The sequence below is a fragment of the Pantherophis guttatus genome, chromosome 3 (assembly GCF_059756535.1).
Source record: "Pantherophis guttatus breed Tessera chromosome 3, ASM5975653v1, whole genome shotgun sequence".
NCBI lineage: Eukaryota > Metazoa > Chordata > Lepidosauria > Squamata > Colubridae > Pantherophis > Pantherophis guttatus.
The window spans coordinates 193,170,462-193,196,542 of NC_142065.1; the positions used below are offsets into that span (position 1 = coordinate 193,170,462).

The 26,081-nt window shown below is 34.7% G+C and overlaps 1 protein-coding gene across 2 annotated transcripts in view; it reads left to right on the forward strand.

Annotated features, from left to right (window-relative positions):
* The window catches only part of EMC2 (ER membrane protein complex subunit 2), a 38,860-nt gene extending 14,585 nt beyond the window's left edge, over nucleotides 1-24,275 (forward strand). For both annotated transcript variants that reach the window (XM_034422186.3, XM_087890852.1), the window contains exons 5-11: nucleotides 2,143-2,200; nucleotides 8,602-8,687; nucleotides 8,842-8,901; nucleotides 11,198-11,279; nucleotides 11,939-12,049; nucleotides 12,880-12,984; nucleotides 22,638-24,275. In XM_034422186.3, coding sequence (XP_034278077.1) covers nucleotides 2,143-2,200; nucleotides 8,602-8,687; nucleotides 8,842-8,901; nucleotides 11,198-11,279; nucleotides 11,939-12,049; nucleotides 12,880-12,984; nucleotides 22,638-22,724 — 589 coding nt within the window. In that variant the 3' untranslated portion in view covers nucleotides 22,725-24,275. The remainder of the gene's footprint in view (nucleotides 1-2,142; nucleotides 2,201-8,601; nucleotides 8,688-8,841; nucleotides 8,902-11,197; nucleotides 11,280-11,938; nucleotides 12,050-12,879; nucleotides 12,985-22,637) is intronic.
* The last annotated feature ends 1,806 nt before the right edge of the window (nucleotides 24,276-26,081 follow it).

The window sequence follows — 26,081 nt, forward strand, 5'->3', positions numbered from 1 at the left end:
TTTATTTGCCAAGTGTGATTGAACACACAAGGAATTTGTCTCCAGTGCATAAGCTCTTAGTACATACAAGCAACAAATGATAAATCATGATTATAATCCTAAAATACATTCATCATAAATTATAAGGTACAACACTCACTGATAGTCATAGGATACTAAATAAACAATCAACATAAATCATCCAAGGATACCAAATAATATAAATCGTGAGATACAACCAACAAAGTTATAGTTATAAGAAGATGATGAGATAGATAATAGGAAAGATGAGAAGGATAATAGTAATACCGCCCTACTAGGTAGTTTTTGTTGGAATTAGATGTTTAGCAGAGTGATGGCATTCGGGAAAAACTCCTTGTGTCTAGTTGTTTTGGTGTACAATGCCCTATAGCGTCATCTTGTGGGAAGAAGTTGAAACAGTTTATATCCAGGATGTGAGATATTTTCACAACCCCCTTTCTGTCTCGTGCAGTATACAGGTCCTCAATGGAAGTTTGGATGGTAGCAGTTGTTTTTTCTGCAGTTCTAACTGTCCATTGAAGTCTGTGTCTGTCTTGTTTGGTTGCAGTGCCAAACCAGACACTATAGAGTGTCTGGTGCAGTGCCAAACCTATAGAGGTGCAAATGACAGACTCAATAATTACTTTGTAGAACTGTAACAGCAGCTCCTTGCGCAGTTTGAGCTTTCTGAGTTGGCGTAAGAAGAACACTTTGTTGTGCTTTTTCGATGACATTTTTTGATGTTATATTTCACACATCTTTCTCTGTGATCACCAGATGTGGGGGGGGGGGCAGAGGGATGGGATCAGTTGTAGGAGACTTGGCTGTTATTAGTGTATCTGAAATGGAGATGGTGGCAATAGTTGACTGTGGTTTCCTCTCAAACCTACATTGTTCATGCATTTGACTGTTGCAGCATCTTGCAGTGATATGTTTGCAATTTGTGCATTTCTCAACTGGCTTCTGACAAGCATAGTCAATGGAGAAGTCAACAGTAAAAGCTCAAATTTGGTCACTTGATGTCACACTAGAAACCCTGGTGACTCAAGCAATGTCTAAATGGAAAGTAATATTGTACGTCTGTTGCAGTTATGTGATGTTTCACTTAGAGATGGTGTTGCTTGTCCCAATTATGATTGCCAAGCAAGAACCACCTGTAACAGAATATGTTTGGCATGGCTTGCTTTCTTGAGAGTGAGAAGCCATTGTCCTGAGATGTCACTATAAATTGGAATAAGCAGCTGAAAATGTTTTAATCTGTTTCTGAAAAAGCTATGTGAAGTGAGAAGAGCCTACAGTAGGTATGAAGAAAATTAGACCCTAATATAAAAAATATCATCATATTTCGGTAATAACATAAATCCTATGTCGACAACTCTAGCTTAGAATCTTAGCATCTCCACGAGTAAATCTTCTGAAATCCAATACAGGTAGTCCTCGACTTATAACAGTTCACTTAGTGACTATTTGAAGTTACAATGGCACTGAAAAAAGTGACTTATGAACATTGCAGCATTCCCATGATCACGTGATTTACATTTGGATGCTTGACAACTGACTCAAATTTATGACGGTTGCAATGTCCTGGGGTCATGTGTTCACCTTTTGCAACCTTCTGACAAGCAAAATCATTGGGGAAACCAGATTCACTCAACAATCATGTTACTAATTTAACAACTGCAGTAATTTACTTAACAGATGTGGCAAGAAAAATGGGGCAAAACTCAACAAATTTCTCACTTAGCAACATAAATTTTGGGTTCAATTGCAATAGTAAGTTGAAGACTACCTGTAATGCAATAAAATGTATAAACTTTTTATTAAATGATCCTCCAGGCAAGTTACAACAATTTATTAATCAAGATAAAAAATCTGGCCACACATGGTAACAAAAATGTTGAGTCCGGTTAAAATTGTACTAAAGTGCTGTAGTGTCTGCACTGAGGACAGTGGCTTCAAATGCACCAAAACACAATCCAGCTACTTCAGTGACTTTAGATGAACAACATTATACATATTTATGTCCATATCCAGATGTTATTTTCCAGCAGGTTTGCACATCTTACTGAGTTATGTTAGAACATGAGACATGTTAGAACACTGTTAAATTTACCTGCAGGTGTTTTCTGTTCATATTTGCAGCTATGATGATGCAATACAGTTATATGACAGGATTTTACAAGAGGACTCAACAAACACTGTAAGTTAAATAGAAAACTAAGCATTGCCTTTTCTTCCTTTGTCTTTATATTGTAATACTTTCCTTCTGGTTAATAGTTTGTGTCAAAATTCCAGTATAAAAAGTCACCAGATTTAATACATTTTCTTTGAGAAGGAGCTGATGCTTCTTGCCTGTATGGTAATAGAACATTGGTATGTTTGAATGCTGATAAATACTGTAGACTTCAGAATAATAGCCTGGTATATTTAGAAACTTTAATGAAATTTGTAAAAGACCATAATTTTAAATAGTTGTGAGAGAAAAATATCAACAAGTTTGAATATTATTTTTATACTGACAATTTAAAATGATAAATGCTGCACATATGGTGAAGGTTAAAATCTGGAGAATCTTGAACTGGTTCCAGTGAATTAATTGAAGTGAATTGGGAAACGCACTTGTAAAGGAACAGCAAGTAAATTCAGGAGTTGTGTTAACAACTTTGTTGTCTCTGTTGTCCAACTGAAAGAAAAGTCAACCTTCCCACAATACCGCCAGAGTGAGTTACTGCAATGTATTTTTTTTTAATGGGCCAAATTTAAGAACCGTTCATAAATTTCACTCAGTATGTAATATAGTTGTAGAACAGTGGGAGAGGCTAAGGCTTTGTGTCATGTTACATCAGTTCAGAGAGCAGCCTACATTTTTGGTTGTGGTTTTCAAGTCCTGAACAGTTTTAACATGAGATTATGTAAAGAATAATCTATAGCAATATAAATCTGTGCAAGTGTACATTCAGTGTGGAATTCCTGCTTTTTTGGTCTGACAGAGAATATTGCATTAACAAATCGGGCTTCACATCTTTGGAACTCTTACCTAAGATATGCCCACGCCCTTTTCATTTTAATTTCCTGATGCTTATTATTTTCTTTTCATGCAAGAAAAATGATTAATTGGTATGGTGTTTTTTTAAATATTTGATTCAAAAAGCTTTACTGATTAGAGTGAAAATGATACGCAAGTAATTCTGAGAATTGAAAATAACGGATTCTGCAATATTTTGGTAATCATATTTTTTTTAAATCATCTTGAAAATAATGAGAATGAAAAGAATTTCTTTTTCCTTTTAGATAAATAAATTTATCTAAAATATTCTTGTGTTAGATACAAGAATAAACTGATCAGTTAATTTATTAAAAAGTGGATATAACTTCAGTTGCTTTGAAGCAACTGCTTTTAAAATTAATATGTAATATAAGAAATATTCAGTTGGAGACACTGTAGTTCCATAAACTATGTTTGGATTTACAGTTAAACCTGAATGAAATAATGAGAGATTAAATTAACTGGAAGACATTTTCAAAATTGCAATCTTGGTGCTGTTAACATTTCTGCTTGTTTTTGTGCAGGAATCCAGTTTCTGTTATTTCCAATCCAGAACATTGTAGCAAAGCTTCTTAAAATTGCCAAATCATTTATCTGAAAAGTATACTATTACTTTTCTTATATTACTATAATATTGTAAATATTAGTCCTGAGTACCTTGTCTGTCTTAAATGTATTAATCTTGACTATTGAACAAATGCTTTTTTTTTGGTCAAGTATGGGTACTTTGATTTTGTGTGCTGAAGAATGAAGGTTAAGTAAAAAGTTTTGATAAATTGTCAGGTATTGGAGTTGTTTATATGTCATCTACCTGTTAATTATTTCCATGTGCACATATGGCTGCTGTAGGAAAAGAAATGCTTCATGGTTTTAAACTGAAACTATTCCTGAGTTTGTCTTGGCACTAACCTGAGCTTAAAGCAGTCTCTTATGGTGTGCTGACACATGGAGTTGCTTAGATATATTAAACATTTTCTGTTGTTTGGCAAGTGATACATCAGCTTTCGTTCACATAAGTCATGTAAAGATCACGCATTGCAGGAGCTGACAGTTTGAGACAGGAAAGATAGGGGCTGCATAAGGATAAAAAACAATTTTACTACCCTACAGTTTTTTTCCATTAGATTACAGAGGGTTGTAAACTTTACCTTATATAATGGAAAAGTACCTCTTAAAGCCAGTCATTGTTGTATTGCAGTTATGAAATGAGAATAGGAACAAATATGTAAATATTTCTAAAGATGCATTAAAATAAAATTTCTATATTAATACTAAAATGAAAGTCCTAACCCGTGGGCTATTTAAGCACTTTCTTGATGGGAATTGAAAAACAGTTCTGAGCAATATAATTTACGTAAGGCCAAGTTTTGTTACAGTCCATTAGCTTCAACTAAGGAATCCTTGGGTAGGAATTAATCTCTCTCTCCAATTTCTGATGTGTCTGATAGATTTCCACTCTGGAACTTTACTGCTTTTAGAGCATTCCTAAAAAACATTTCTGTATTTGTGGAAGGAAGCAGAGAGATTTGGGGTATGAATATAAATCATCTCATGGGAAAGTGAGTGAGAATGTATGATTATTGCATTTGTTCACAAATGACAGTGTTGTGCCATTGTGAGTTTCTGTCCCATCATCTTAAATATTCTATGTGTAATTCTGGGCTTACAGCCACAGTTAGACTGGAATTTTTATGGCTGATCAATATGGTCATTAAGCAAATCGTCACATGACCAAACCGATTTTATGGCCTTCTTAAAACCATGGTTGTAAAGCAAATCACACGGTAGTTACGCGAATCACATGGTTGTTAAGCAAATCCAGCTTTCCCCATCGCTTATTGGAAGCTGGCTGAGGAGGATGCAAATTGCAAGCACATGACTGCAGAACGCTGCAACTGTTGTAAATGAGAGATGGTTGCCAAGCGCCCAAATTGTGGTCATGTGATCAGGGGGTGGCGCAGTGGTTGTAACTTCAAAGTCAAGCCATTAGTCACACTTTCAGTGCAACTGTAACTCCAAACCATTGTTAAACAAATGGTCGTAAATCAAGGATTACCTACATGGGCAATGCACAGGATATGGAATTTTCAGGAAGCCTTTTGATGCTTTCACAAAACTGGAAGGTATAGGCAAGCCAGAGGAAATTGCAAAATCCCAGGCTGGCCAGCGGATAAGTGGCTGCTAAGTATTGGGGAAGGTGCAAAGGGGTCCACGAGAAGCACAGGACAATTGGAGGGTGTGTGAGGACATGGGGACAGTCAGGGAGGGTGTGGATGGATGAGGAAGGTCAGGAAGGATGCCTGAAAGCGTGGCATAGATAAAGGAAGTAGTGAGGGAAGTACAGAGAGGGTTGGGGAGGGTGGATAGGATAGCATGGTGGTGGCAGCATGGTGTGAGTCTGGAAGGGCTGAGGGAGAATGTGCAGGTAGGGGAGACCTACCTAGAAACTTATGACTTTTCCTGCTGGTTTCCCCATTGACTTTCTTGAGACATTGGCAAATTGCAGTCATGTAATTGCTGGATGCTGCAGGCTGGTCATAATTCTGAGCTAGTTTCCAAGTACCGAGATCATGATCACATAACCACAGGGGTGGTGGGATGGCCGGAATTTTGAGGAACCAGACATAACCATCATCTGCTCAGCGCTATCATAACACAAAGTGGATCAACTTGCAAACAGTGCTTTGATCAGACCATGAAACGTTTTGAATGAAAAGGAGGGAAAAAATTATCTCAAGATAGTTCTCAGGATTTTTTTCTAATTGCAAATACTTATACAAATACATTCTAGAATAATGTCCGTTCATATCAATATACAGAGCCAAAATTGGTATCCCATCTTTATTATTTTTATAAGCCACTCAAGGTGGAAAACATACCTAATACTCTTCCTTCCTATTTTACCCATGGCTTAGGACCGGGGTCCTAAGCGCTCCATGGCTTAGGACCGGGGTACTTACGGGACCGCCTTCTGCTACCAACAGCCTCCCACTAGCCAGTACGCTCCCACAGAGCAGGGCTCCTCGGGGTGCCGTCGGTCAGACAATGTCAACTGGCGCCCCCCCCCGGGGGGAGAGCCTTCTCAGTGCAGGCTCCTGCCCTCTGGAACGAGCTGCCCCCGGAGGTACGGAGGATCCCGGACTTGCGCACCTTCCGCCGTGCCCTGAAGACTTTGTTATTCCAGCAAGCCGGGCTAGACTAATTTTAGCGGTTTTAAATTTTAAATTGGATTTTAATAGGATGTTTTTAATTATGGGCCAAAGTATTTAATCTGGTTTTAAATTGTTTTAAATTTTTATATGTTATGTATTTGATCTTGGCTGTTCACCGCCCTGAATCTTTCGAGAGAAGGGTGGTATATAAATATAATTAATTAATTAATTAATTACAATAACCATGTGAGGTGGATTGGGATAAGAGAGACTTGACTGTCTTGACATAACAGCTGGTTTTTATGCCTAAAGTGGGACTAGAACTCACAGTCTCCCGATTTCTAAGTCAGCATCCTAATCCCTATACCATATTGGCTCTCCTGGTTGCTGGCTGAAGAGAGATAAATCTTTTTTTCTGATTTCTCTAATGTATTCCTTGCTTTGTGTTTAATATAGCAAGTATGGAAGAATTGTGTGGTGGGACCAAAAGAATACGTGTAGGTTTAACTCCAGAAGTGTCTCTGACGTCTATTTCTATATAGTCAGTGAATGCAGCATTCGCTTGGCTTGAAAAATGTCCTGCCAGTAAAAAAATTATTTTTATTATTAAATGTACTGTATATGCTTCCTAACTTGGTCTGTTATGTGAATGTTTGGGTAGTTTAGGGGTGGGGAATTTCTGGTGGGTGGGGGTGTGTTTGGGGATTGTTATGTGAGTTGGACCTGGTCTTTGGGTGTTAAGTGAATTTTGTTGTATGGGTATACACATACAGTGACAATAAAGTTGTTGTTGTTGTTGTTGTTGTTTTTGTTGTTGTTATCTCACTATCCAAAGCAACTTTGATAAATAGAACATATTACAGTGAATGGATTGACTTGAAGGGTTAAAGTTGCCAATTCTGTTTTTACCAGTGTTTCTGCAACTGGGAAGTACCTATATTTTAGTAATAGTTTAGGGCCCAATCAATTTTTACATCTGTTGGGATTTGGAAAGTAGTGACTTCTATAGGGTTGCTGAAAGAATAATGCCATATATTTGGAAAACATAGGATTTATAAGTGTGTTGCTCTTATAGTTCTAGATTTTTTTTGAGCCGACAATTGAAACAGTGTATGGGAGAAAAGATTGGTTAGAAATTGGCCAGATTGCTAATGGGATGTCAGTTTATTAAGTACAGATACACCGTTATTAATTTTCCAAGTTTAAAATTCCAATTTCACGTAAAATAGTCGTGGTTGTAAAATTTGGCAGATTATTGCTTTCTTTTTAAGATTATACTACTCGGGGGAACTTAAAAGTCTGCAACTGAAGAAAGTTGTTTGGCTACCAGTAGTACAAGGAATTTCATGCCCTGTTTAATGCAGGCGATCTTAGAATGAGATAAAGCACACCCTTCACCAACTCCATCGTCTTCTGATGTGATCAAATGTCCTTTAGTGTAGTGCAAGATAAAGATCAGTTTCTACGCGCATGCTGGAAAAGAGTATAATGTTTCCACTAAGAAGAAATTTAGGAGTCTGAATAGCTTCTGTTGTGTGGAAATACTGCAGTTAACAAATACAGCAGGAGTGACTAGAAAGTCTTAATTCCAGATCATTTGAGGAGGCCCTGTATTTTTGAAGGAAGATCATTTAGAGGTGAAAAGAAAAAACCTTTCTCATGGCAGTAAACTATCTTCTCAGCTGCTACAGATGAAGTTTGTTTTAAAAGAGGCTATAGGGTAGGGGTAGAGAATCAGCAATGGCATGTGCCCCAGATTGCTAGGACATGCCTTTTGTTTACCTGTTATGAAGCTGTTAATTCAATGGAACAGCTGCCAGATAACTTAGAATTTAAGTAGCTGTGATAATAGTTGAAATATTCTTAGAGTTGTTACATTGCCAGGAACCGTATGCGTAATATTGGCTACCTTTTTTCTGTGCTTAATGCAATATGTGGAGGCTGCTCCAGCAAATCCAGATTTCTGCTTTGAGATTTATGGAACTTTGCTTCCAAAAGGTTCTTTAGCGCAGAAAGACAAAGAAAAGTCTTGGAAATCCTGAAAGTACAGTTTGGTTATCTCCAGTGACTCTCAGCGTGAGACAAAAGGCATAAATGGTCGGCGGAGCAACTTTGGGGTTCTTCAATGGTTGTAATTATCAGAACCTTGACTATCATTTGTACGATGCATACAGTTTGAGCATATAAATTAAAACATAACTCCAAAGCAAGAAAAGCTATTTAAATCTCTCCGCAGGATGTCACCGTGTATGAATCTGTGTGAAAATTCCTGTCATGCAGTTGCTTAGCGATGCAGTTTTTTTGTTATTAAAACAATAATTTGCAGAGTCAAATTACCTGTTTCTCAAAAACCCAAGAGGGGGATCTACGAGCACATAATCCTCTGTCAATTTTAACCTATAGGCAGCCCGAAAACGTAAGATTGCCATTCGAAAAGCCCAGGGGAAAAACACTGAAGCCATCCGAGAGCTGAATGAGTATTTGGAACAGTGAGTGTTTTATAAGAATATGCCTTGTGTTTCGTTAATCCTAATCTCTTTTTTTAATTAAAAAGGCATTTACATTTGATTTCTTTCTTTGCCTCCTTGCCGTTCATCTTATAGAATCTATTTTTAGCTCTTTTCTCCACCTTCCTTTGTTCAGATTTGTTGGGGACCAGGAAGCCTGGCATGAGCTGGCAGAGCTCTACATCAATGAACACGAGTAAGTTGCTTGCAAAGCCTAATTCATAAAGGGCTGAGAAAGTTTTGGGGTTTGTTGGTTGTTGTTTTTTTTTTGGCATACAAAAAAGGATTTCTTTCTTAAAGCTATTATTGGAAGATTCTTAATTTTATTCCAGTAAAATAAATAGCACACATATTATTTTTCCCAGGGGCCATTCTTCCCCCTGTTTTATAAATAGGAAGAAGGTTTTAAATTTTTTATTAGAATGCATTTTTATGGACTTGTCAATAAAAGTTTAAGCTGACCTATTTTTGGTAGCCTGGTTACAGGCATTTAATTAATTTTGCCTGATGTAAATACCGATCTGCTAAATTCAGGAAAGGGCATTCATGAACTCCATTTAAAATTTTATCACTCTTTGAAGAGACAGGCTAGATACGATTTGCAACAGAGACAAATGTTTTCTAAACAATAAATAAATTGACATTAAAATAAGATTGTTGTCTCTTGCACTCAAGAATGTTGGCACTTTTCTATTGTATCTTGAAGGTTGTTCACTTTTTATTGCTTTGAGGGGAAATCCCAGCATGAGCGGATTAGTGTACAGCTGTAGTTCAGTTTTTTAAAATATATGTCATTAATTCTAACCTTCATTCCAAAAGCAAATTATTGTGTTTCTTTTTTCTCTCCAGTTTTACTTTTTTAGCCCAAATCTTATGGTGTTATTGCTTTCCAAGCATATTTCAAGGAATAAGAAAGTAATGAGAAAAGCAATTATTTTTATTGAGTTACCAAAAATAACTTTATTTATTTTTTAAGAACATAGCTTTTGTTGAGTAGTCCATAGGCCTCAATGGGTAATTTTAGTTTTGATTGATTGATTGATCTATTTGTTATTTATTTATTTATTTATTTATTTATTTATTTATTTATTTATTTATTTATTTATTTATTTATTTAAATTTATACTTTGCCCATCTCATTATCAAAGCGACTTATACATTGCTCTCAGTGTATTAACAATATAAGTGCAATATATATATATATATATATATATATATATATATATAATAATAATTTATAATTAAGCGATTCAGAAACAAAATATTATTGTCCTATTATTAGCCTCTTGTGGCATATTTTATTAACACCTTTATTATGACGTACTCTGATATAGACTACCGTATATCCTACTTTATCAAAAGCATGGATAAAACAGGCAGGTGACAATTAAAAATACACATTTATATAAATTTAATAGTAGGCATAAACTGATGTACTGATAAAATTAGAGATTAAAAGTATCCAAAAATTTGAAACAGAAGTCAAATATTTTCACAAAATCCACAAAGAATACATCTTCCCATTTGTCATTGACTCCTCCCCAAGCCAGATTACAAGAAGTAGCACAGAAAAACTTGCGAATTTTTAGGGTTCAGTAAATGCAACACAAAGGGTTAAGGATATATTAAGATCTACAAATGAAATTCAGTTCTGATTACTGTAGATTATAGTTATCAAATTGCCTTAAACAAGCAAACAAAGCCTTTGGTGGGTTTGTTATATTATTACGGCAGTTCCTTTGTTTGCATTTGTTTTTTAGGTGTGGTTTTATAGGATAGACTGAAGTCTGATTTTGTAATAAAAGTTGTGGCTTTTGTTCTGTTTTTTTTTTCTCCCCAAAATGTGGGTTTGGAACACATGTTTGGTAGTAAATCTGAAGCAACTAAGCATGGACTTTCTCTTGCTATTGTATGTTGGAAGTCAATTGCCACAGATCTTGAAAGCTTGTAGAAGTTGGATATATTTTATAAAAAGCATGTGTTTCAAAGATGTCTATTTAAATCTTCAAAATACATGAGTTTAGTGACATTATTGATCATATTTAGCTTACATGAATAAACTACTATAATGAAGCACACTTAAAACCACATTGTATATGAAAGCACTATGTACCAAATACTACTTTTCATTTTTTTATAACTTTGAGTATTGAGAAATTTGGTAGTTACAATCCTGAAAAATTACTCTTCCTTTTGCTAAACAGAACTTCCAGTTGAAATCTTCAGTAATATTCTGAACTGCAGATGCTCCAAGGAGTAATCTATTTTTTGTGTGGATAAGATTTAGTGAATCCAATCCAATCCAATCTAATCTTATCCACTTTGCAAAATCTTCCTCACAGAAATTTCTTTGTCATTTAAATTGCATTTAATACTGTATTCTTTTGCCTGTTCTATAAAAAATAATCTATTTTTGTTCAAATAATTTTAACATTGTTTTCATCTTGATACCATAATAAACACCCAAATCTTTGCATCTCTTTTGTCTTCAGTTATGCAAAGGCTGCCTTTTGCCTGGAGGAACTCATGATGACAAATCCTCACAACCACTTGTATTGCCAACAGTTTGCAGAGGTGAGTATTTTAGAATATTGGGAGTAGCTTGTACTTGTCCCAAAGGAATGGTTAGTTGGCAAGATACACTATCTTCATAATCTGTTTGTTTGTCCTCTTCTGTGGATACCCATTCAATTTCTCCCCATGATTTTCCATCCTTTTCCCCCTTCTCTTGTTTCCTAGTTCAGAAGTCCTTCTTTTTTAATGAGGATATCTTTATAAAGTTTTTTTTTAATAATACATTTAAATTATTTTTTTCAATCTTAAATTTTAATTAAGTTTTTAATATTTTAATTTGTTATAATCTGTAAAAGAAAAGCCCATGAAAACATACCTCTCTTGTATATTAAACCAAACTAATCATATATATTTGTATGCCGTACAATAAAACTACTAATAACTGGAGTGAGTTTATTTAATTAAAGGTAAAAATAAGAGGCAAAATGAAAACTGATAAATACAGGTCAAAATTACTAGCTAGCTCTTCAGATGGATTCCCAACAATGCCTGAATTAAATATCTAGCATCAACTGTCTCAACTATCTTACCTGGTAAAAATTTCTTTTTAGGGAGGAAAATTGTGTAACTTTTCCATGTATGTAATACATGATAAATTATATATTGTTTTAAAATTGACATCTTTAGAAAGTCTATTAAAAGAAACATTTAATTTACAGGTTAAATATACTCAAGGAGGGCTTGAGAACCTTGAGCTTTCCCGAAAATATTTTGCACAGGCATTGAAACTGAATAACCGAAACATGAGAGCATTGTTTGGTCTTTACATGGTAAGTGCAGAAAGCACTGCATTTTTGTTCAAAAACGATTTGCCTTGTTATTTAAATTTGGAAAAGGAAGGTAGAAAAGTTGACCTTTTCCAAAGTTACTAATGGAAAAGAAGAAAGATTTTTAAGATCTATTGTGAAAAAGCCTGGATTGGCTCAGTTCTTCTCTACTAATATGTAGATTTACTTAGCATTAGTAGCATTTATATTTTCTATGCATTTTGTTATTATTTGGCCAGTATCAGCATTGAATTGTGGTGATGCCATAATCACACTATAAAACTTAAAGTAGAACTTAAGAGTTACATTTGTTAATTTATTCTACAATACAGTATATGCAGATTTGCTGATAAATTAATTTGCCTTAAACTAATCTGTCTTATATTTTTTTGAACCCTGAAATAAGCGCTTGGCCTTATTGCCATGCGCTCAAAAGCCCTATTGGGCTTATTATCAGGGGATGTCTTATTTTGAGGGAAACAGGGCAAATAAATACCTTTGTTTCAGAAGTTGTTCCATGATATGGGGGACTTTTCAAACTACACTGTTTTCAAACTACAAATTCAAAGAAATTCAGAAGCTACTTTTTTGGATTTTGGTGGACAAATCTACCATATCTCTTGATTATTGTCCAATGGAATCAAAATACTTATTGATTCTGAATTCTGATTTAAAAAGCATTAGTTTTTTAGCGTAGATAATAGGACAAGATACATTTCAATCCATTTGGTTACAGTTTCACTGAAATGTTTAAACCATTTTCCATATGTATGCTATATTTTATCTTAATTGTCAAAAATTGCTTCCTGATTTGTTTCCTGTTGTACTTCTAGTCTGCCAGCCATATTGCCTCCAATACCAAGGCCAGTGCAAAAGTGAAAAAGGATAATATGAAATATGCTAGTTGGGCTGCAAACCAAATCAATAGAGCTTACCAGGTGAGTGTTTTGTTAAACTCAATAATTTTTTTATAATATATTAGTTTTTAAAGCTTGATGGCACAGAAAAGGAAATGATCATAAAAAGCCACTCACATGCATATTTGTGTGATGACCTATATAAGGCAGAATTTTTAAAAACCATTCTTGTGGAAACATGAATACACAATAGAAATTATTTAATTTCTGAATGTTATTTTGTTATCACAAGGATATACTGAACAGGTACAAAAATCCATTCTACCTGTTTTTTAAGTTTTTTCCCCTAGCATTGCATCATTAGAAATCATTTTTCCACATTTCATGAGACACAAAGCTATTTGCTAACAGTTATTGTCTAAATGTATCCAATAGGCTTTAGTTTATTTGTTACATTATTGTATTTACTGTATTTATCTTTGGTCTTTTGTCTTGGGAGTGTAACCTTATCTACATCAACTCTGCAGGCAAAGAGACAATGAACTGGTCCAAATTTCACCCAATGAGCTCCCAGTTCAGTCCATTGCACACCATTGCCCTGATGTATTTTTGTCTTAAAGCCCTGACTAGAATCTTTGATTAATTAGGTTTGTATATTTGTAAATTGAAAATTATTAAGTCCATATATTGTGAACAAATACCTAACATTGTGTCCAAGCAATCAAAATGACATTTATGTACATGGAAATCACCAGATGGAGAGTATAAAAATAAAATTGCCTATATTATTGTTAAAAGGAGACAAAGGAGCGTAGTTATATTATCAAAGGCATGGCCAGGTGCTGACTGTGGAACAGATTACGAACTGTTTAGATGCAGTTTCCAAGTTAAGCTAAAGAAGAAAGCCAGTCAGTTTCCACAATATGATCTTGAACATATGCCCACCATTTTCAAGAAGAACATTGGGAATTGCTTTGAAGTCCTGAAGTTCACTAATAGAAAATTGGAGGAATGGTGGAATGAGTTTAAAGAAGCTGTGTGGGATAAATGTGAAAAGAATCTGCCAGTAGGGAAGAAGGAAAAAAAAGCTAACTGGATATAAGAAGAAACTGTGGAAAATTGCAAAGAAGAGTAGACAAAAATCTCAGCAAAGGACTTAAAGAATTTAAAACAGTTCTTAGAAGATTTTGTTATATAACAACATCTGTAAAGGCATTGATGATACCTATAAAAGAAAATATTTGAAGATGGAAACAGACCTAGAAAAATAACTCTGAACTCAGAAGGGGGTTGCAACTTGAATTGGTAGGGTAAAGTACACTAATAGATAGTAACCAATTCAACTTCGGCCAACCTAGCACTTCTGCCAACCTAGCAGTTCGAAAGCAAATGCAAGTAGAAAAATAGGGACAACCTTTGATGGAAAGGTAACAGCGTTCCATGCACCTTTGGGGTTTTGTCGTGCCGGCCACATGACCACGGAGACATCTTCAGGCAGTGCTGGCTCTTCGGCTTCGAAACGGAGATGAGCACCGCCCCCTAGAGTTGGGAACGACTAGCACATATGTGCGAGGGGAACCTTTACCTTTAACCAATTCAAAGGAGATCAAATAAAGGTGAAAGCAATGTACTGTAATATTGTACAGTAGATATGTCAACATCCAAAATATGAGAAGATGTTCCCTTCTTATAAGAATCTCTGGTACTAGCAGTTAAAGTTACATCAGCACTGCAGTCATTACCACTACCCACAGAAATATGGCAAACAACAGAAGAACCAGTAAAATTTCTAAGCAACCTATTTTAGCTTATCCGGAGAACAACAGAGTGGTCAATAAATCGAAGAAAGTCAATTTACATTCAAATACCAAAAAACAGAAGACTTAACGAGGTGTACAAACTATTGTACAAAACTTTTAACTTCACAGGCTAGCTAAATAGTGCTTAGTATCATCCAACACAAATTACAGCCTTACATAGAAAAAGATACTAGATATTCAAGTTGATTTTAGAAAAGGTGGAGGAAAACATTGCTGGTGCATGTTGGATTGAGAAAGCCAAACGATATCAAAAAGAAATCACTGTGTGCTTCATTGATTATTGAAAGGCATTCAACTGTACAAATCACATCAGTCTATAAAAAGTGATCACAAAAATGGGAATGCTAGAATATCTCATTGTCCTCATGAGCAATTTATATATAGGCCAGTAAGCCATAGTAAGGACAGAACATGGCAAAACAGCCTGACTTCAGGTTAGGAATATAACAAATCTATATACTCTCCCCTTATTTATTCAGTCTATTTTCTGAATGTATATTAAAGAAAACTGGATTGGTAGAAGATGAGAATGGTTTTATAATTGGAAAAAGAAACAATAATCTACATCAAGTTCAGTGAGAATGGAAGAAACGTCTTGGGTGAGAAGTGAAACTTCTTCAGGCAAAAACAAAGAAAGTCCAGTTGCCTTTTGAAAAAGCACTCTTGGGACCACAGATTGGCACTTGATAGAACAGCCATGAGGCCCTGGAAAAGATATTCCAATGATGCGATGTTTCTATATCTACCAAGATCAGAATTGTTCAAGCTATGGTATTTTCTGTAACACTCGGTGGAAGCGAAGGTTGGACTTTAAAGAAGCAGGATAGGTAGAGTATTGAAGCCTTTGAATGTTCATGTTGGAGAAGACTTCTAAGATTTCTGTGGACAGACAAAAATAAATAGATCAATGGATCATCAAACAAATCAATCCAGAGGTCTCACTCTGGGCTCAAATGATCAGGTTCAAATTATCGTACTTTGAAGGCATTATGTGAAGACAGAGTTCTCTGAAGAAGACTCTAATTCTGAGAAAGGGAAAAGAAAGAGAAGAAAAGAAACAACAAAATAAATGGATGCAGGGACAGTTTGTCATGGAGAAAATCTTTATGGTAATTGGGAATTGACAACAACTTGATAGCACATAATAAATTGTGAACAATACATGGAATGCTTGTTTGGTTGATTTGTAATGCTGCCTAGTTGTTGAGTAAGTGAAGATGATTATAGTCCAGCATTCTTGGTTTTGAGAGCCTTAGCATCAGTATTTTGGACCCTGTACACAGTATTTCTTCATATTGAGCCACAATGGCACAGTGGTTAAGAGTGCAGTATTGCAGGCTACTTCTGCTGACTGCCAGCTGACTGCAATTTGGCAGTTCAAATCTCACCAGGCTCAAGGTTGACTCAGCCTTCCATCCTTCCGAGGTGGGTAAAATGAGGACCCAGATAGTTGTGGCAATATGCTGACTCTGTAAACCACTTAGAGAGGGCTGTAAAGCACTGTAAAGTGGTATATAAGTGCTATTGCTATATTGCTATAAATATCTTCAATGGTTGGCATTATTAGTTATGCACTGTAGCAGTTTAGTTGGAAGGTAAGAAGATTATCATCGTTTATAAAATAGCCTATCGCTTTGGGCTAATTGGTTCATTCTTAATCATTGACAATGGATGCTCTTATTTTATGTTAATAAAGGTTAAATGCTAAGCACATAATTTCATAATATGAAAATTAGTTTTCTTAGTGATAAAAGATATCTATATGAAACTGACTTTAAAATAATATCAGCAATTTGTAAACTTGCTGCTAAAATTCAGTTCTGTGAAGTTAGATACTAAGAGTTCCTTATACTTTCAGTTTATTTCTAAATTCAGCAGTATAAATTATAAAATGCAATTTATATTTTATAACTTTATGGTTCAGTTCCAAAGCTATTGGGAAGTTATGTTGGAAGTGAATCAGAATTATCGTTAACTGGCTCCTCTTTCAGTTGATACTTAACAGAACAGTTGCATTGTTACTCAACTAAAATATACTTAAAACAAATGTCAGCATTTCTTTGTGACTTCATGTATTTATGATACATTGCATACTTCAGCTGTATTTTAACTGAAAAGTGACAGATACCATATCTAGCTAAAAACTGCAAGGGGAATTTAAATACATGGGATAAAATTACATAAATGAGAAATTGGCCTGAATATCAAGTTTACACCCTACCCTTATAAAAGATGCCATTAAAAAAACTGCTGAACACATACCAAACTTTGCTTGACCTGAGTGCACCATGTGGTTTGCCTTGTCCATATGTATTTAAAGCTACTAAAAACCTAAAAAACCCAGCAAATGGACTGAGAATGTAGGTATTGTTTCTTTGAAACATCTCTGTTGCTAAAGGTTGCCACCTTGTGAGCAGAGCAAAGAAATATTCCTGTTTGCCCCTTTTTTTAAGTAAGGAGGGTTGAACAAGAACTGAAGTTTTAAGGAAGTAAATAACTCCACCAATAATGGGTTAGATTTGAATCATTCGTGTATGCACAGAAAAACAGTGTAGTGGTTAAAGAATCAAGATAGAAACTGGGAGGCCATGAGTTCTATCCACCCGGCTTAGACACAAAGTCAGCCAGGTAACTGTGGACCAGTAAGCTATCGGTGATCAGCTATAGGAAGGAGACAATGGCAAACCACTTCCGAGAAACCTTGCTGATAAAACTGCAGGGATTTTTCTTCTTTTTTTAAAAAATTTTTTTATTATATTTTTATTGTTAAAGAATAACAAAAAGGAAAGAAAAAAAATCAATACAAAAAATCAGTAGTAAGGAAAGAAAAATTTTTTTCCCCCAACGCGCTATACAAACGGAAAGGAAGTTTTAGGAACTTGAAGTCTTCAATTCTTCCAGAAATCTCTTTGATAAGGTGTCGATTCATCCAATTTCCCAAGTGCAAAGTCCACAAATGGTTGCCAAGTGTTCCAAAAAACATTTTCTTTATATATACCACTTCTAATTTTAATATCACAAGTCAATTTATCATTTAATGCAAATTTCCATGTTTCATTGTACCATTCTTCTAATTTTAAGTCAACATTTAATTTCCAATATCTAGCAATTATAATTCTCCCCATTATAACCAAAATCCTCACCAATTCTCTTTCTCCAGTTGTTAATGTTGTTTCATTCAATATTAATAATAATATGGTTTCCAATTTCAATTTGACCCTCTTCTTAATTATTTCAAATATTTCATTTTCTATCCTAGACCAAAAAAGTTCAACCCCATTACATTTACACCACATATGAGCATATGTCCCGAGTTCCACTTTACATCTCCAACACATTTTATCCACTTTATTATCCATTTGAAAAAGTCTTATTGGGGTCAATTACCACTTCCAAATGACTTTATAGTTATGTTCTTTAATCCTTATTGATAATGTCCTCATTATTCTACTAACCCAATTCATATTCCAATTTTGATCAGAAATTTCAATACCCAGTTCTTGTACCCAATTCTCTTTCATTACCCTTTGTGAATTATTATCAAAGTTAATAATTTTATAAATTTTACTAACTAATCCCTTTGGCCCAATTTCATCTTTTATTATTCGAGATGTCAAATTTTCAAATTCCGTTTCCTTTCTACTCTCATCGTTCCTTTCTTTGCATTTCCTATTCCATTTATTCATTTGAATTCTTTCAAACGAATTAATGTTTAATTTTCCATAAATTTCCTCTTTCCTCATTTCATTTTCTATAAATTTCAACCATTCACTAATTGTTTCCACTTTCTCTTCTATTATAATCCTCTCTCTGTTACTATTTAATTTCATTGGGCAATTCTCTTTCAGTTTACCTAAATACAATGCGTCTGGTATTAATTTTTTTGCTACTCTGTCCCAGTTTTTAGTCAAACTATTTAACTACAAATTTTAACCTTACCTTTAAAATTTTCCAAAAACCATTTGTAACCAAACTTCTTTATTTCCTTCATTTCCAAATTACCCCAAAGTTTAACATCTCCTTTTAAAATTTTTACTACTGTTTTTATATTAAATGCTCTATAATAGTTTAATAATTTTGGAATTCCTAAACCACCTTGTTTTTGGTTCTGATACCACATTTTCTTAATCAATCTTGGTTTTTTATCCCCATTACAAAATTTATCTAATTTTTTTTGATATACTCCAATGTCCTTCTCGGTTAAAAAAATCGGAAGCATCTCGAATAAAAAGTTAAATTTAGGAAGTAACATCATTTTACATAAAGCTACTCTACCAAACCAAGATAACTTAGTTTTTTATATTTCCCAATTTTCTCTTCAATTTCTTTTGTTACTATGTCATAATTTAGTTTCTTTAAATTTTTAATTTTAAGTGAAAGTATAATACCTAAATATCTTAAATTATCTTTTATCCTAATTCCAAATTGATTTTGTAATTTTTCTAATTTATTTTCCCTATCAATTTCCATTAATAATTCTGATTTTGCCCAATTTACTTTCAAACCAGTCATATCTTCAAATTCTTCCAAATGTATTTGAACTCTTTTTATATCATTTGTAATATTATTTAAAATGACAAGAGTGTCATCTGCATATAAATTAACTTTGACGCCTTTATAACCTATTAATTCTGAATCCTCTTCAATCAAAGTTGTTAAAATTTCCATTGCTAATAAAAATAGGGTCGGAGACAGAGGACAACCCTGTCTTGTCCCTGCTTCCAAATTTATATCTTGTGTAAATATACCATTTACCTTCACTCTTGCCGTACCCCTCTGGTACAATTTGGAAATAATATGAATAAATTTATTACCAAATTTTTCCATGCAGCTGCCAGGATTCAAAAATTGACTTGATGGCACAAAAAAATTGTAAAAGACGAGTCTTGTCATCACATTAGAGCAAAAGTTTTATATAATTAAGTGACATTAACATGGTCATAGCACCACTAAAATAGGATGAGATGTTGAAATACCTAAATCTACAGTGGATTTTTTTTAAATTTTGCTTTCTGTAAACTACTCTGTGACTTGATTAACCATACATTTAAATTATAAGTACTTTTTTTTATCCTTCACTTTATTAATTTATTTAATACATGCATAAAAATGTATGTTTAAAATTTTTCATTGCCTTTTTCGGGTGAGCTGGATCCAATTACCATATTTTTCCATAGAAATATCATTTTGAACAGTGCATGTTGAATAATCCAAACATTTCATAGGATTCCTTAACTGCATTAATTGAGACCTACCTGTACATTATAAGGTATAGGTTGTCTTCAGCTTACAACCAGAATAGGGACTGGAAAATTCACCAGTAAGTAGTACAGTCATTAGGCAAGACATCATGGGACCATATCCAGTTTTACTATCCTTTTTCAATTGGTCGTTAAGTGAGACATATGTTTGCAACCTGCGACCTCCTTCCAGCTTCCTTATTGACTTTACTTTTTTTTTTAATTTGATTTATATGCCGCCCTTCTCTGGAGATTCAGGGCGGCTTACAATGCGCTAAGCAATAGCCTTCATTCTTTTGTATATTTATACAAAGTCAGCTTATTGCCCCCACAACTGGATCCTCAATTTACCTACCTTAGAAAGGATGGAAGGCTGAGTCAACCTTGAGCCTTGGCGAGATTCGAACCTGCAGTAATTGCAGGCAGCTGGTCTTAATAACCAGCTTAATAACAGGGTGCCTTAGACCACTGTACTACCAAGGCTCTTGTTGGAAGCTTGCTGGGAAGATCAGAAATGATGTTCTTATTACCACTGGATACTGCAGTTGACAGAATTTCAGGCTGGTGGCTAAGCACTAGGCTCATGATATGACCATGGGGACACAGCAGTAGTCACAAGTGTGAGGGCCACTTTTAAGTGGCTTCTTTCCAGCACCATCATAACTTCAAACAGTCACTAGACCAGGGGTGTCAAACTCAAGGCCTGGGGGCGGATCTGGCCCGTGGGGCCTCCCTGGAAACAGTGAAGGACTGGCCTACAGTGTCTCTGCCAGCAAAAATGGAGCGGCCCTCCCAAGCTCCATTTTCGCTGGCAGAGGCTTGCAGGAGGCTGTTGCAGCCGAAAACTGAGGCCACCATAGACACCCCCGACATGAGCTGGCCACACCCACCATGGCCACGCCTACTCCTCCTCCTCCCCCAAGGTCAAACACAACCCTGATGCAGCCCTCAATGAAATCGAGTTTGACACCCCTGCCCTAGACGAATGGTTGAACTGAACCACTACCTTTGGTAAGGCAGTATAATCTATTTTACAGTACCAATTGCTGTAAGATGAGCAGGGTGTATCCTTTTACCCTCAAATCTTGGCTGTTGGCCTCTTAAAAATAATTTATTAGCTATTGCATAGTAGAATGTTGGATTCTATTACCCTTGATCAGATCTTACAGGATTACTCTTACACTCATGAAGAGTTGATAATGATGGGCTGTTTTGCCAATGTTTCCTGTAATTTAATGAGACGTGGGAGCATTCTCAGATGTGTCTTTCTAGCCATATGGTATAGATTTAAAGCACACACAAACATCTCACCTAAAGAGCATGCCAAATTACAGAATTTATATAATTTAGAGGCATGTCTTCACCAGCCGTGTATACTAGTGGTATAGCTGTATGAGAGAAAATGTATAGCTACAGTGGTGTAATAAAACATAATGTAATAAACTAAAGTATAGCTGGGTAACTTATATTGAAGACTTCTCTGTGTCTGTGTTGCACCAGAATAAAATATAGCATATTATTGTTTCAATCATGCCAATGCCATTCAATGGAGCTTTTTAATACCTTATATTTCTTTTAATATATTTAAAGATAGAATAAATCAAAGATTTCTGAATGCATTTTGGCAATCAGCTTTATTTTCCCTTAAAGTGAAATGCACAGGATCCAGTCAATTTCTGAAGAGAGTAGAGTATTGCAATGTAACCTTTTGGTTTCCTCTTATTTTCTTTGAAATCTTAGGCTATAGAATCAAGATTCCTCAAGTTTAAAAAATATTCAGAAGGTCAAAAGTGGGTTAATAGTTTAATTTTGTTTCAAATGTAATATTACCCTTTGTCAATGGTTCATGAGATGTTTAATAAATTAATTATGAGAAAACAAATATACCAATCAGACAGTCTGTTATTCAGGGCAACATTAATTAAATAAATATATATATGTATATATATAGACATTCTTATTTATTAACATTTGAGAATATATTACAGTTACATAGACAAAATAAAATTCATCCATTCTCAGAAAATTGGGAGTGTAAAGTATGAATGGTATGATCACAGTCAATTTCTTGCCTGTTTTTTGCTGCCCCACTCCTCACCTCTGGTAATCATTTTAAAACGTTTAAACATTTTTAAATGTAGGTAAAGGTAAAGGTTCCCTCACACATATGTGCTAGTCGTTCCTGACTGTAGGGGGCGGTGCTCATCTCCGTTTCAAAGGCAAAGAGCCAGCACTGTGCGAATATGCCTCTGTGGTCATGTGGCCTCTGACTAAACGCCAAAGGCACACGGACCACTGTTATCTTCCCACCAAAGGCGGTCCTTATTTTTCTACTTGAATTTTTTATGTGCTTTCAAACTGCTAGGTTGGCAGAAACTGGGACAAGTAATGGGAGCTCACCCTGTTACGTGACACTAGGGATTCGAACCGCTGAACTGCCAACCTTTCAATCGATAAGCTCAGTGTCTTAGCCACTGAGCCACCCCATCCCTTTTTAAATGTAGAGCTTAAAATATATTCCTTTATAATCAAATTTTGCTGAAGTATATTTCAAATGAATTTTAAATAAATAAGTAAGCTTTTTATAATTGTTGAAACCTATTGAAACTTTGGCTATTGTACTTTATTTGCACGTGTTTTTTAAAAATATACTTTTTGATTTTGTTTTGCATAGTATGCTGGCCGTAGTAAGAAAGAGACCAAGTATTCACTGAAAGCTGTAGAAGACATGTTGGAGGCCCTCCAGATCACTCAGTCGTAAAGCTTAAGAAGGATGACCGGTGGTGATAGATCTTTTTCTCCAGCTCCATAACTGAAATTCTGTCCTCACAGACTTAAAAGTTAATTTTAAATGCCTCATTATGTTAACCATGGTTTCATGTCAGTAAAAGCTGCTACCTTGAATGATATGTTTTATAAAAAATATAAGATTTCTATTTATTGCTTCTATGATGAAAACTCACTGCAGTTAATAAAAAGAGTAAATTCTATTGAACATCGGTCTCTTCAGACCTGGTAGAGCAAATGTTTAAGCCATAACTTGATGTAAAAAATAAATTAAGTGATAATGCAGGATTATTTATTGCACTTGTGGATGTCTACAAGACTTGTGCAAAATAGAAGTCTCCTATGGAACATGAACTATGGATCAGACTTAAAAGTTCACTACAATGATCAAGTAATATTCAGCTGAATATTTTGTATTGCACAATACTATTAATATGACTGTAACACCGATTCATAAAATGGTAGAAAAATAGTGAACATTATGGATTAAGTACCACCTTTAAGCGAAGCCTTATTGATGGAGTTACTTTCATGCTGCTGATTCTGTAGCTGAAATGGCTCCTCCATTTGTTTAGATAAATGAAGACAATTTTTAAAAAAATATAAAGATAATATATTAAGCGTGCATGCCACCCAATTCACAACAGTCAAAAGAAATTACAATAAAACTAATTAAAGACAAAAGATGGCAAGAGGCAAGAACAAAATGGAATTCAGTCATGCTGAACTGGCTTTAGTAGGCACTTTGCCTACTTGGGTCCTCTTCAAAATTGACCAGTTCTAGAGATTTTATTATGCTCCTATCTGAAAATATATAGAAAAATATACTCCAGGGGATGGTCAGACATTGAATTTCTTTCATGGCCTTACTAATGGATCCCCACTTTACAGCAAATTGTGTTTATTATTGATTCTGTTGCTGGCCTTTCTGTGTAGAAGGGCTTTAGGGAGAATAAGTCATGCTTTCTTTTGGAACTTTTCAAATATTGTGAAAAAGCGTTTGTTTCCTTTTAGATTTTCTGAATCTGTGCATAACTTAAATATGCTTTCTATGGAGGGAGAAAAAGGGAGTTATATGCAACGTGCTGGTGTGGAAAAGTAATCACTGCCTTAAATTCATAACTATTTAGCTACAATAACTACAACCACCCTTTTCCCATAACTTGCTTGCTACGTAGGAATTTTTTCCCATTCCTCCACAGCAAACAGCTTTACTTCATTTTTAAAAATGCCTTTGTGCTTTTTCTACATTCTTTGTCCAAATGCCAATTTCCATGCAATAGGAACGTAGTTCAAAAGAATGAACATCTGAGAATGTCTCAAAATTGAGTTATCTCAAAATTGAGTTAATACACATAATAAGTTCCAAAATGGATCTGTTGTAGGACACTGCAAGCAGCTGTTTGAATGGAATAGTCTCATTGCATCTCTTAACTTGACGATTCTGTCACTCAAGTCTTTCCTATGTAAATCCAGTGAATATGAAATGCTATTTTTGATTAAATAAATCTAAGATGTATTGGAAGTGTTTGATATTGAATACCGTCAGGCAAAATGAGAATCCAGGCAAAGTAGGAATCTCTTAAGTCTTTATTCCATTCAGTCAGTGTGCATATCAAATGTATTCATTACAACATAATTGATCAAAAGTAATTATGGGATGCTTGATTGTAAGATTCAATAATTGCTTGTAGCAAGCTAGGTATTTCCAAGGCTGGAACTGGAACTCAGTTCGAAATATAGTTTTTTTTAAAGGATTATTGTTTCATTGGACCATTCAGTCATAAAAAATATTACATTGAACATATCCCAGGGTCGGGGGGGGGGGAATTCTTGTCAAGGTGCAAAAACAGACATTTCCAAGTATGTTAAAGGACAACAGTTTTTTTCATCTGTGTCAGATAAAGTTCATTTGCGAAGTTGGATTCAGATTGAAGAGTCAAAAATTGTGTTTAAATTACAGTATATTTTAATTTTTTTCCACCTTTATTTTAGATGTAAACAATGCTTGGATTAATAATAGATATTAGAGTATGTGTTTTAAACTTTTACTGTATCCATATTTGACTGATAAATGATAGGGATTGTTTTTTTTGTTTTTTTTTAAAGGATTAGAAATCAATTTGATATTTAAATTAACACTAATTTTAATCAATTACAAGTAGTCCTTGTTTAATAACTGACTCATTTAATGACCATTTCCAGTAATAATAATAATGATGAAAAAATAACTTTGAGACAAGTTCTTGCATATACACTCTGAGGGAGATGGGCAGTTGAGAAGTATGAAGTATAAATTTAAAAAAATATGACCCCTTCAAGTCTAAAGCAAAGGAAAACTGAAATCAAGTGATAAGCACAGTTGTGGCTTCACTTAGAGACCACTTCCCTTAGTTGACGGTCTCAATTGTGCTTGCTAAATGAGGATTACCTGTAAACCAAACATTTTTTCTTCAAATGTACTTTTCCAGGATTAATTGATACAGTATAAGTGATGTGCTATTAACAGCAGATTTTTAATAGCAAAAATGCATTAAGGCTGTTAATTTTCTCATAACACCCTTTCTAAATTCCCTATATTGAGCTGAGGTTGTTATCACATCAGAACTTGGCACTTGTAGAGGGTAGGGGGTTAGTAAAACCACTTCAGAAAACTAATCACCAGTTAAATGAGTGCATTCTGTATTCCACACCCCATCTCTTTTCCTGTTTAAATCACATAGTTTGGGCATTTTGCTTTTTGAAACATGTTTCACTTGGCCCTGACTTCATGATGAGGGCTAGCTAAGGAAGGGAGAGGACTGTAATGATGCATTGGCAAGATTTTAAGCTATGACATAAATCATTAAAAAGGTATTTTCTGGCAGCATAAGGGGCAGGCCAGATTTTCTTGTCTGCAGAGAAAAAGGCTGAGTAGAGGTCTACAGGGTTAATTTTATTCAAGGGATTTGTCCTGCACATAAATCAGTGTGCAGCTTGAATGAACATCTATATCAATAAATAAAAATGGCTGTTTCTCAGTCAGTGTGGAATGGGCATTGCCATTCAGTATGATCTGCCTTTTACACTCAAATGTTTTTGACAGACCTCTCATTGGTTAAGCATTCATTAGTTTGCTTCAGCCACATAAATAAAATATTTTGTTTGGAAAAATTGTAGAAACGTAAATTACAAAATATACAATTTTAGCCTATTAGTGAGCAAGTTTTAAAAATTATTGTTTGTATATTATTGATTCATCAGGCTTGACTCTTAATGCAAAGGGAACTGAACTGAAGAAAACCAATAAGATTAAAAAAAAAACAACCAGACTTGTTTTTTCCTTCAATAA